This window comes from Hyperoodon ampullatus (assembly GCF_949752795.1).
Source record: "Hyperoodon ampullatus genome assembly, chromosome: 6".
Taxonomy (NCBI): domain Eukaryota; kingdom Metazoa; phylum Chordata; class Mammalia; order Artiodactyla; family Ziphiidae; genus Hyperoodon; species Hyperoodon ampullatus.
This window is the reverse complement of record NC_136919.1, coordinates 110,234,335-110,247,107: the sequence shown is the minus strand read 5'-3', so window position 1 is coordinate 110,247,107 and position 12,773 is coordinate 110,234,335. Positions and strand designations below refer to the sequence as shown.

The 12,773-nt window shown below is 39.1% G+C and overlaps 1 protein-coding gene across 1 annotated transcript in view; it reads right to left on the bottom strand.

Moving 5' to 3' along the window:
* Window positions 1-12,773, bottom strand: part of LOC307055085 (contactin-associated protein-like 3) — a gene marked incomplete at both ends in the record, with an annotated part of 178,242 nt that overhangs the window by 64,364 nt on the left and 101,105 nt on the right. Inside the window, 3 exons of the mRNA XM_079707030.1 lie at window positions 2,626-2,772; window positions 8,694-8,955; window positions 12,080-12,223. Of these exons, the coding sequence (XP_079563156.1) occupies window positions 2,626-2,772; window positions 8,694-8,955; window positions 12,080-12,223 (553 nt within the window). The remainder of the gene's footprint in view (window positions 1-2,625; window positions 2,773-8,693; window positions 8,956-12,079; window positions 12,224-12,773) is intronic.

The window sequence follows — 12,773 nt, the reverse complement described above, 5'->3', positions numbered from 1 at the left end:
ACACAAGAAAGGCTCATTATACATTTTTCAACACATTTCCTCTAGAGCTCTAGGGTCCTTTCATAGATATTAGTGGAGCCAATGGCTGGGTCTATGTGCACAAACAATGTGACAACTGTGGGTTCTTGAGCATTCATTCATCTTAACCATTGGAGCGTGCCACTAAAACCATGACACTGACTGTTGTTTCACTAAATTGACTGTACTTGTGAGGAAAGTCAGATAGTTTGCGCATAAGGAAAATTTAAAAATCACTGGTAAGATGGTTCTTAGCAGCTGTACCAATATTTACAGCATTTTTATAATAAAAAATGGGCACAATCAAAATGTCTATCAACATAAAATGGTGAAATAGATGTGTAAAACATGGTATAATATGCATCAAAAAGCATACAGCCATGAAAACTGATTAGCTATTCATATCTACATGGCTGGACCTCAAAAACTAATGTAGAACAAAAAAAAATGCAAGTCACAGAAGAATGAATGCAGGATTATCCTATTTATAAAGTTAAAAGCAAGGCAAGACAAGACAATTTATTGTTTAAAGGTACCTACATACATGATAGATTACAAAGAAAAGCAATACAAAGATTGGTTTAATAAAAGCAGGGAAATACTTAACTAGGGAAATGAAAGTCTGGCGGAGCAAGGGGAGATTCAAATGTGTTGTAGTGGTTAATTTTGTAGATGAGGGGATGCACCCACATATATTCTTTTAGGAAACAATAGTAGTCTTCTTAAAATGTGTGCATATGATCTATTTCATAGTAACGACTGACTCATGTCACATCAGTTATGTAAATATTTATGGAACGTACCTACTCTCATGTAGCTGTGCATTCCACATTCTGAGTATGTAGAATGTTCAACATGAAAGATGATTCGAAAAGTACTTTTTTTTTTTACTTTTTAATACAAAATGTTAAAGGTATTTTATTTTGTATCATTAAACACTAGAGCACAGATTGTTCTTTCTATATCTTTTAGTGCTTCAAAATCTTTTAACTTTTAAATTATAGCTCTTGGATAAATTCTTTATTTAGTTTTGAAGGAATCTGTTTCTCTCCAGAGCTATAAAATCCATCAGAAGTGTAAAGTTTTAAAAGAGTATCTGGGTCAGAAATGCGTCACATTTAACAAGCAAGGAAAGAAAGCAATCTGATCTTTTAAAGCTGCTGGCACGATTCCACCTTTCGCAGTAGAGGTTGCTTTAGGGGACTTGAAAGATTAAACAACCTGATTCATGGTTGATGTGCTTGCTGTCAGTTCTTAAGGGAGAATTTTATACTTTCTTGTTGGGCTATCAAGCTATCTCCACCATGATTCCAAACCTATTTTAGAAAAAAACAAGTATAAAGTGCAAAACAGCAATAACGTCAGAGAGGGCTTCAAGCCAAGATTGAAAAATAAATCTTACAGGTGACAGTTCTAAGCTTCCAGTGGCTCAGGATTTTTCACTTGAATGCCCCAGGGATGGAGATTTATTACCTTCAGAAGCTCCCCCTCCCTGGTGGAAAAGATCCTGGATGGACTCAGTCAAAGTCCACTAAGCAAGCAAACACCCATACACTACAGTCCTGGGGAGATGGCCTGGTGCTGTCTTGGTAAAATCCATCACTAAGCAATGAGTGACATATTAATAGCCATTAAATTAATTTCTTCCTCTGTTGTATATAATGATGCCCTTTGTACAGGCAGTGGGAATAGAATGTTTCGTAAATTTAAAGTGCAACCACCTGGGGATCTTGGTGAAATGCAGATTCTGGTCAGGAAGTCAGAGACAGTGCATCTGCATTTCTAAGAGGCTTCCAGGTAATGCTGATGCTGCTGGTTCATGGACCACACATTGAGTAGCCAGGCTCCAGGCAGAAGAGAAGCCAACAGACAGAAGAAGAACACCCACATGCAGCAATAAACTTGGCACATAAAACCTGAAGGAAAGGTTACAAGGGTCACTTGGCATTAAGAAAATTCCCTATGGCAAGGTATTAAGGGTGAGAGAGAGAGCAATGACCTGCAATATTGTCTGCACATAGAATCACCCAGAGAGCATCAAGAAACCTGTTGTCCAGGTCTCGGGACCAATTAAATCAGGATTTCTGGGGATGCAGCCAGGCATCCGAATTTTGAAGCTTTCCGGGTGATTGCAATGTGCAGCCATAGTTGAAAACAAGTGCCGAATTTAAAACCAATCTTATTACGTGCACTTTTTTTTTTTTGCGGTATGCGGGCCTGTCACTGTCGTGGCCTCTCCCGTTGCGGAGCACAGGCTCCGGACACGCAGGCTCAGCAGCCATGGCTCACGGGCCTAGCCGCTCCGCGGCATGTGGGATCTTCCCGGACCAGGGCACGAACCCATGTCCCCTGCATCGGCAGGCGGACTCCCAACCACTGCGCCACCAGGGAAGCCCTACGTGCACTTTTAAACAAAGCCAACTAGTAGACTTGCATTTTAGACCATAATGTATCATCTTTGCCCACTCAGCATTCCCAATGACTATAAGTGAAAGAGAAAAATCATTCTTCGGTCATAATTTTCATTTAACAACATGGGTTAGAAGGCAGGAGCTAGAAAGACAAAGATGGTTTGATGGCCAGTGTAGCTCAGTTCCTTTCACTTACCCCCCAAATAATAGGTGTCGCCTGAATCAATCTGCCCACGCAGGGAATGAGCCATGGAGGCTGCCTCACCATCCACCATCACACTCAGGTGATTCCCTTTTGCAGATAAGGACACAGAATGCCACTGCCCATCATTCAATCCAGCACCTGGAAGTAAACAAAATGGGTTAAAAGAGATTCCTATCAACCCTACAGATGCCTCTAAACAGAGCAAGTACTTGAAAACAATATGATACCTACTTTGGACCACCTGCCACAGACCACCAAGAACTCACCTGAACCTCACCCAGGTCATTTAGCTGGCTGGGCAATGGAGAAGGCACCACGGAAGACACAGAGAGACAGAGAGAGGTGTAGGGTAGATGTGGGCTTGGTTAGGGGGCTCTAAGTAGGCAATTAGGTGATGTGGAATGCTGGTCACTCTAATTTAGAGGAAAGGGCTACCCATGTCAGTAGGAAGAGGGGCTTGTTGAATAAATTTTGTAATTGCAGAGGGTCCTTGCATCTTATCCACCACAGTCATGGACTGGCCTGTCTGGTACTTATTTATGTAATAACAAAAATGATTATGTTCAGTTAGGAATATTACAGCCTAGATGCACACTGCCAGGGGTGTTTTTCACTTTCTCATCACTCAGTTTAGTCAGAAATGTGCAAATAGAAAAGAAAAGAAAGAAATCAGAATGAAAGGGGTAAAGAGGAAACAAGAGTGGATCACCCAAACATTCTGCCTTGGAAAGTGCAGCACTGGTTTCTTCAAGTCTTAGGGCCTTAATTGAATAAAATTTCCATGAATGACCCTGAACAATCATGAAATGATAAAATATTTCCAATTACATGGCATCGGACGTATTTCAGTCTCATCTAGTCCATCTAGTTTGAGATGTCGAGAAGTTCAGGTATTTTCCAAAAATGTAAGTTATAAAAATAAAAACATTTTCTTACTTTCGTTTATTGTCATTGTCTATAATAATCTGGGTAGACTATTTAGAAAAAACTATACTGGCAGTCTTTAAAAATAATAATTTAAGTATTAATAAAACATGAAAATTCATAGAATATAAAGTTATAAAAGCATTACATTAAAGTATGTGTGTGTATGTGTGTGGGTACATATTCAAGCATTATATAAACATGGAAAAGAGTGGTGAGAAATATTCTTAAATATTAACCTTCTTCTTCTTCTTTTTTTTTTTTTTTGCTGAACACAGGCCTCTCACTGTTGTGGCCTCTCCCGTTGCGGAGCACAGGCTCTGGACGCGCAGGCTCAGCGGCCATGGCTCACGGGCCTAGCCGCTCTGCGGCATGTGGGATCTTCCCAGACCGGGGCACGAACCCATGTCCCCTGCATCGGCAGGCGGACTCTCAACCACTGCGCCACCAGGGAAGCCCTACCTTCGTTTTTGGATGAGGGAATTGTGTTTTTCACTTTATGTCATTTTTACATTTTCTATTCTTTTTCCAAATTTGATACAGTATATTAAGTTATTATTACATTATTATTTTAAAAAAAAAGATTATCAGTCCTTTAAAAGCAGCACTGTCTCTTGAATCCGTGAGAAGAAATATCTATATTTTCTTCAAGTGGTGGAGTTGAGAATGGTCAATTAGTTGAATTGTTGACCAGCTACCAACTGTGCATGACTCTCCTACAGACTTACCTGCTGCATCTTCTATTGAATGAAAAACCGATGCTGTGTCATGCAGATAAATCAATAAGCAGTACATGTCCCAGTACACTCACCCAGACAATTTGTGTTAGTTTCTACTAGATTATTTTGTGGACACAACCACCCACCAAGTTTCAATGAGTAACAACTAAGGTTTGTGTCTTGCTCTGGCCCTAGGCCAGCTGGGTCTCTGACCTCTGTGTTCCAGGCGTTTATTCATGCAGGACCAAGGCTAATGCACAGCCCCCATCCCTGTCTCACGACTTAGAGAAAACGGCACTTGGGAGAATCTTGCTATGGCGTTGGCAGCTTCTACACAGATGTGGCCCAGGCCCCCTCTGCTCACGGGCCATTGGCCAAAATGAGTCACTTGGCCAAGGGCAAGGGATTCCTCCCCTTCACAGGAAGTCACTGCAACTCCCACAGCAGTCCCAAGAGATGCATGTTTCAATTAAGGGGGCAGGGGGGAGGGGAATAATTGGAATCTTTAGAAATTATGTTGGTCAACAGGGAAGGGGGTCATAAAGAAATACTTTCACTCACTGAAAAACAACAGTGGGATGACTGCTTGATTTTTTTTTCTTTTTGCGGTACGCAGGCTTCTCACTGTTGTGGCCTCTCCCACTGCGGAGCAACAGGCTTCGGACGCGCAGGCCCAGCGTCCATGGCTCACGGGCCCAGCCACTGTGCGGCATGTGGGATCCTCCCGGACCGGGGCACAAACCCGTATCCGCTGCATCAGCAGGCGGACTCTCAACCACTGCGCCACCAGGGAAGCCCGACTGCTTGATTTTTTGATGCCATGTGTGAGCATGCTAGTCAGCTGGCATGACTCTAATCTGAGCATCTTCGGGAATGTCCCAATATATTTAACTAACATATTTTACGAATGATAAAGGTACAGACTGTTTACAGCTCTGTAAGTTTAGAAGTCAACCTGTGGGAATTAGAAGTTATGTTAGAGTCCAATGGAGATGTTAGCAACCCCCCCCACCGCCAAATATGGTGGTATTCTTGGGAGAAAGTTAACCAGTCCTACCTAATTTAATATCATATTTTGGTATGTACAGCCCAATTGACCATATGAATCCATGTCCCTCAAATGCTCTTCAAACCAGCTTTTTTTTTTCCTGCTTGATCTCTCATTAATGACTTTGAGGTGGACTCAAGATCCACCTGAATGGGAAATGTTTCTAACATGACCCAGAAGGTCAAAGATCCTGTTGTGAAAACAGCTATAACTTTGTTTTTCTCAGAAACATTAGTTGTGATATTTCCCAACACTTTCTCACTTTCAGGGAGGGGACAGTTTTAAAGTCACTGGTTACTTCTACCACATGCACATGTACACACAATAAAAATGTTAGACTCTTGCTTTTTGTTTTATATTTGTGAAGCCAGAAACATTTTCAGAAACTCAACACTGGTTCATGAAAGATCATGAGAAAAGCCGAGAACTAGAATACGGAGGATTTAGGTTAGACACTTAAAACATATATTATGAAATTGAAATAAAGTTTTGAAAGAAGTTCTGTAACCCTAGAGCTAAAGAGAATGAACAACAACAACAAAAATCTCTAAATGTTCCTTCCAGTCTTATCATTTGGTGTTTCTCTTAAAGGTTACATAGTATATCTGTCAGTATGATAACTATGTCCACTTAAAACCTGTCATTAGGGCTTCCCTGGTGGCACAGTTGTTGAGAGTCCGCCTGCCGATGCAGGGGACACAGGTTCGTGCCCCGGTCTGGGAAGATCCCACATGCCGCAGAGCGGCTGGGCCCGTGAGCCATGGCCGCTGAGCCTGCGTGTCTGGAGCCTGTGCTCCGCAACGGGAGAGGCCACAACAGTGAGAGCCCCGCGTACCGCAAAAAAAAAAAAAAGAATCTGTCATTAAAACCCAGTATTTAGTTTGATTTTGCGAACTATTTCCTCTCTCTCCCTCTCTCCCCTTCTCTCACCTTCTCGCCCCTCCTTTGTCTCCCTCTCTACCTATCTAGCATATAGAGTTACTTCATGGGAGAACTTGCAGAAAACCCTCAGAATATCTCCTTGAATTTGTAATAGATGCCATTCACCTATATAATATAAGACTGTTCTTAGAAAAAGTGGTCATTCTAATTTAAAAATAAAATGCAGGCATTTATATTCATTTTCTCCATCTATCCATTATAATTCTCATCCTTTGTTTTTCTTTAGTGTGGTTTCAACTCGGCCCACTCCTGATGAAAGGACAGCCTGTTTCCCAGGCAACACTATTGTCAAAGGTTGGATGGAGACCAGAGAGTAGATTTTGTATTTTTGATTTGTGCTACTATGAAGATGATGCTAATTCTATCACACTCCTCCAGCCCCTCGAAAGGCTTCAATCTGGGGGGATGCCACGGTTGTGGGACTAGTGTTGAAATATTAATAACCAGAAGTTGTTAATAAACAGTGCTGTGCTAAGGGTTTATATATGTTATATCCCTGGATTCTCACCATAACTCATATTAGTGTCATTTTAAAGATGAGGACACTGAGGCTTCAGGAGAAAAAGTGGGCTACATATCAAAGAGGCAGAGGCCGACTTAGAAACATGCATGGGACAGGGATCTTCTCAGACACCCCACTCACTTGCTTAAGCCACGTAATTTATTCTAATAATAGGAGATAATGACCACGGCAGTAGAGACAATTTGGCAAAGGGTGGAATTGTGTCTTTTCTCACATAAAGGGAACTCCATCGGTGAACACGCACACTCATTTTCTCCCTCTTCCTCTGTTGCTCCCACTTTTTCTCTATTTCCACGACACTTCCCCACCTGGGCCCAGCCATATGAACACACATGCACCAGATTATCCACTCTTGGTACATTTCTTAATCTCTTCAGAACTATCTTGAGATAACTATTGGGAAAAATTATCTAAAACCTGGAAATACGCTAAAAGATGTCTTTTCAATGTCATTTAATGAAATTTAAGTTTCAATCTGATACATGGGTTGGGTACTTGATACAAGATTTAAAGTGGAAAAAAACTGCAGCCTGTTTTATTTTTCAACTATTTCAAATGTATAAAAGATTCCCCTTTATGTGCTACTTAAGCAAGCAGCAAGCATCATGAGAAATTTCTCTTTGGTTTGCTTCTGAAAAATAGCACATTACACTGTAAAACCTTAAAAATTGGTGCAATAAAGTATTTATGTAATGTGTCAGTGCCAGCTTACAAAAAATTCAATAACTAATATATATGTGTGTTGGGAGGAAGGGTGGTGTGTGCCCATGTTACACAACACTAAAAAGCTATCTCTTTTAGCTCCTATTACATGTAAATTATAAATCTACACAAACCAAGATTTAGGCAATTTACTGAATCTGAGGTGACACTATCAACTCAGTTCATTTGCATGCTGACCATCAAATATTTTTTATTTATAAAAAGAGGGGAAAATTTAATTTTCATTCCCAGCTTTTCAGTCCAAAACTGATTACCATAGGTCAGGCAAGATATTCCTTTCACATTCAACATTCAGGGAATGACATGTCATGGTCCTGCTTGGGTTTAAATTTTATCAGTTTTAAATGCAAAGCAGTCTCCAAAGTTCAAAAATAACATGACTTAGAAGTGAGTCTAGAAATAAACAGGTTCTTCTCAGAAAACTACAGAACATTCACCCAGTTAGAAGAAGCCTTATCAAAAACAAGTAGGTACAAAGGAAGCAGTGGCTCTGATGTAAGAGGGAAAAATAACTTACATTATTTTGAAAATCAATGTGTATATAGGTTTAAAACGCAGTTCAAAGAAATCTATTTTCTCAAGACTACTTGGGATTAGGCTAATGTCTTCTAGTGTTTCAAGTTTACTGCTAGTTACTGACCACAAACATAAATAATTTTTTTCCTTTTTTTAAATTTTATTTTTTTATTGAAGTATAGTTGATTTACAATGTTGTGTTAGTTTCAGGTGTAAAGTGATTCAGCCATATATAAATACATATATTCATTTTCAGTTTCTTTTCCCTTACAGGTTATTACAAAATATTGAATATAGTTCCCTGTGCTATATTGTAGGTCCTTGTTGGTTATCCATTTTATATATAGCAGTGCTTATCTGTTAATCCCAAACTCCTAATTTATCCCTCCCTCTCCTCCCCCTTTGGTAACCATAAGTTGATAATCATTTATTTTTAAACTTATTGATAATTATGCTTTGATGTAGGTAAACTTCTGTCACATTGACTGACACACCAACAGCCTGGAGTTACTATTTCAAAGGAAAAAAGAATCTAGTAGGATTAAGAATATCTCATGGATTCAGTCATTCATTTATTTTAGAGATCACCAATCTTAGGTTTACATGTAAGAAGGTACAGTCATGGCAAATACCTATACATCATCTCAGAGAAGATGTTTATTACCTGCTGTGATGTCCCTTACTGGATGTCCAGGCTGGGAGAGACTCAGCTTGAGTTTTCCATCATTAAGTACAAGGATGAAAGCTCCTGACCTGTGTTGAAACTGACTGGTCAGCAACAGCCCTGCTCTGTTCCACGTTCGAAATTGGAAGATGGCAGACACTTTGTCCTCTCCGGAGGTGCCTGGCAAAGCCAAGTAACTCCTGGAGCTCAGAAAAGTCATGGGGACAGTTTGCGGGTGCGAGCAGGAGAAGGACACATTTCCCTGTGAATACAGTGAAAGAGGCTTTAGGAAGGCACAGGACAGATGTTTCCATTTCACTGACAACAGATTTTCCAAAATTTACAGAATTTCTTATCAATGATCCAGCAATCTAGGCCTTTACAAATTAGGCTTCCCCATGAAACTTAAATCCAGATTTACCTTATAGGTCCCTCTAAGCACTGTTCAGCTGGGCAAACCTATTTCTGAGTCTCTTAGAAATTGTCCATCTTCTCCATTTCTCAGCATTTGCAAAGGAATCCCAAGCCACATCTCTCCCAGGCCTAATGCTGGGTGTGGGATACAAGAGTAGAAGAGACAGTTTTCTTCCCTTGAGGTGCTAGATGTTTTTATCCAATGGGAAGGCTAGCACCAAGCGTAACTTACACCAAAAATTTTCTTGTACTTGCCTTGGTTATGTAAATGAGATTATAAGTGTGTCACTCAGGTAACAGATACACCTTACTCTAGGTAGGAGATGTGCTTTTGTGCGTCTGAAGAAAAGGATATGGCCAGGCTGGTCCTGCCATAGGCCGGCTGGTTTTGTCTCTGAAGCTCTCACAAACCAAGTCACCCAGGGTGATCAGTCAGCCTAAGATCTGATCTGCCTAGCAGGTTGTTTTTATTTTTTATATAATTCTGTTTTTAAAGACGCTTTTAATTCCTAGGATACCTCTATTGCTCCAGGAACAAACTATTTTTCATTATAGTGTCTGGATGGGAAGGACTTAATGTAACTCCAACTAAGCTCTCTAAAAAATTTTCCCTGGGATTAAAAAAATTTTCATAAATTTCAGATAGAAGAATAAATGCCCAAACATTGCCCTTTCTCTCCAAAAAATACAATGCAAAGAAAAACAGTGAGGCAGAACTTAACTTACCAGATAGCAAAGCATACTATGAAGTCACTGTAATCAAGTCACTGTGTTATTACTATAGGAATAGACATAGCAGTGGGACAGAATAAGGGACCCACAAAAAGATCTGAGAATATATGTAAAGTTAGTATGTAATGAAATTCAACTACGTGGGATAAAGTTTGGGTTAGTTACTAAATAGTGTAGGAACAAATGGATATCAATAAGGCAGCATATAAAAATTAAACTTTATCATATATCACATAAAGAATACATTTCAAAGACTTAATTTTTAAAAAATTAAAAATAAATAGATAAATAAAACCAATTAAAAATTCTTACAAGAAAATCCATGAGACCATGTATAGGTTATAGGATTTTAGAGACATTCCAAAGCTATAAAGAAACACACAGACCTACTGACCACATACAAATAAAAATATCTATATACTTAACATATCATATAATATTTAATATAAAATTGATAAATCCAAAAAAAAATATATGGACTATGAATGACAAAGGATTATCTATCAAATATAAAACTCTCTTGTAAATTAACAAAAAGTTAAAAAAATAAAATAAAAAATAGGGAAAACAGTAAGAGTGAACAATGATCAGAAAAGCAAATCCAAATGGACAAGAAACAGGTGAAAAGATGATTTAATTCACCAGTAGTCACATAAACATGAAGTAACAATGAGATATTAGTTCATGTTCCTTGAGCTGGCAAGAGTCTAACAGATGTGGAACATGTGGCTGCCTGAGATGTAATGGAAGGGCTCTATCATACTTTGCTGGTGGGAAGTGTCATGTTATAGCTTTTTGGAAGGCAATCCAACAATATTTATTAAAATTTAAAACTGTTTCAAACTTTCAACCAAGAAATTCTACTTTTGGAACTTTGTCCCATCAAAATGAAAGCCCCCAGTATCTGAAAACACATGTGCAATTGTGAGCTTATAGTTGTAAAAAAGTAGAGATAAAGCAGATGCCTTGGGTAGGAAATGACTAAATAAATAATGGTACACTTTCATAATGGAAAGTGACATAGAAATTCTAACGTGGAACTATTCCTGATAACTGAAAAGAATTCCTACAAGGTATAGTTGAATTAGAAAATCAAGATGGAGAAAAGCTTATATAAAATGATTTTTTTAAAACAATGCCAAATGTGGAGGCATATAAATTCATAAATACATGTGTGAGTATGAGTGTACCTATCTATAGAGGATTCCTTTATAGATCAGTATAATATTATGGACCAAAGAAGGAAGGACAAATGCTAGCTTAGTAACATCTCAGCTTGATGGAGGGACTAGCTATGTGGAAAGAAGGGAGAAAGAAGGAAGAGGAAACCAATCAAAGAGAAAGACATGGACTTCCCTGGTGGCGCAGTGGTTAAGAATCCACTTGCCAATGCAGGGGACATGGGTTTGATCCCTAGTCCGGTAAGATCCCACATGCCGTGGAGCAACTAAGCTCGTGCGCCACAACTACTGAGCCTGCGCTCTAGAGCCCGAAAGCCATGACTACTGAGCTCACGTGCTACAACTACTGAAGCCCACGTGCTCTGCAACAAGAGAAGCCACTGCAATGAGAAGCCCATGCACAGCAACGAAGAGTAGCCCCAGCTCTCAGCAACTAGAGAAAGTCTGCATGTAGGAACAAAAACCCAATGCAGCCAAAAGTAAATACATAAATTAATTAATTAAAAAAAGACACTGCATTAAAAAGCTTTATATGATTGTACTTTAACATCTTTGTGAAAGTATTCATCTGTTTCCATACCTATATAAAAATTAAACCAAACATGAATGAAAAAGTACAGTAGGCTCTCTTTATGCCAGGTTCTGCATCCTCGCATTCAACCAACCAGGAAAATATTTAGAAAAAATATTCCAGAAAGGTCCAAAAGGCAAAACTTGAGTTTGCCCTGCACCAGCAACTATTCACATATCATTTGCATTGTATTTACAACTATTTATATGCCATTTACATTGTATTAGGTATATAAGTAATCTAGAGTCAATTTAAAGTATATGGGAGGATGTGCCTGGGTTATATGCAAATGCTGTGCTATCTTATACAAGGGACTTGAGCATTCTTGGATTGCTCCAATAGGGGGCGTCCTGGAACCAATCCCCCAAGGATACCTGTACATATGATTTGTACCTTCCCTGCCTTCAGAAGAGGTATATTTTAAAGCTGAATCAATCAAAAAAATTACAGCTCCCTTTTCTCTTGAACTTGCATATAGACTTTCTTACCATGATGAGGACCTGTGGTTTGTGTTTCTTGGACAAATCAATGATATCCACCCCATTATAACAGAGATTTTCAAAGCAGCCGTGAAAGTTTTTATGCGGGAACGCCACTGATTTTCTATGTCGAGGAATCCCTCCGAAGCTGATCTTAGAAAGAAAAAAATGACATAAATAATATGGTTTAATGATTTTCTGAGTATCTGCCTAAACATGTATGATTAGCAGGTACAGTGGCAACTGTCTCAAACCTATTTGGCATTATTTTACATTATCATGTTAATTTCAAATGAAGCTTCATATGCAGATTTACCAATGTTTCATTTATTACATTTAGATAAATACGTTAAATATCTTCCTTACAATTTGCTGCTCATATGGCTCTGTCATTTTTGTTGATGAAGAATGCTGCATCTTTATGTCCATGGTAAATCTTGATTTGTGTAACAGTGCAGCCTACTGTGATGATATTCTACTTTATAAACCAGGCTGTAGGATCCTGGTCTTTGCCATGACTCTGATAGGTTAGAATAATAAAGCCATTGATAACATCATTCAAGACCAGAATCTCCAGCTGGTCTTTGCGGCTGAGGACACTCATACCAAATGAATGTTGAAATCTGGCTTGCTGAGAGATGCACTGAGCAGAACTGGCAGAAAAATGCTGCATTTCAGTGTAGGTTAGACACACATAGGCAAC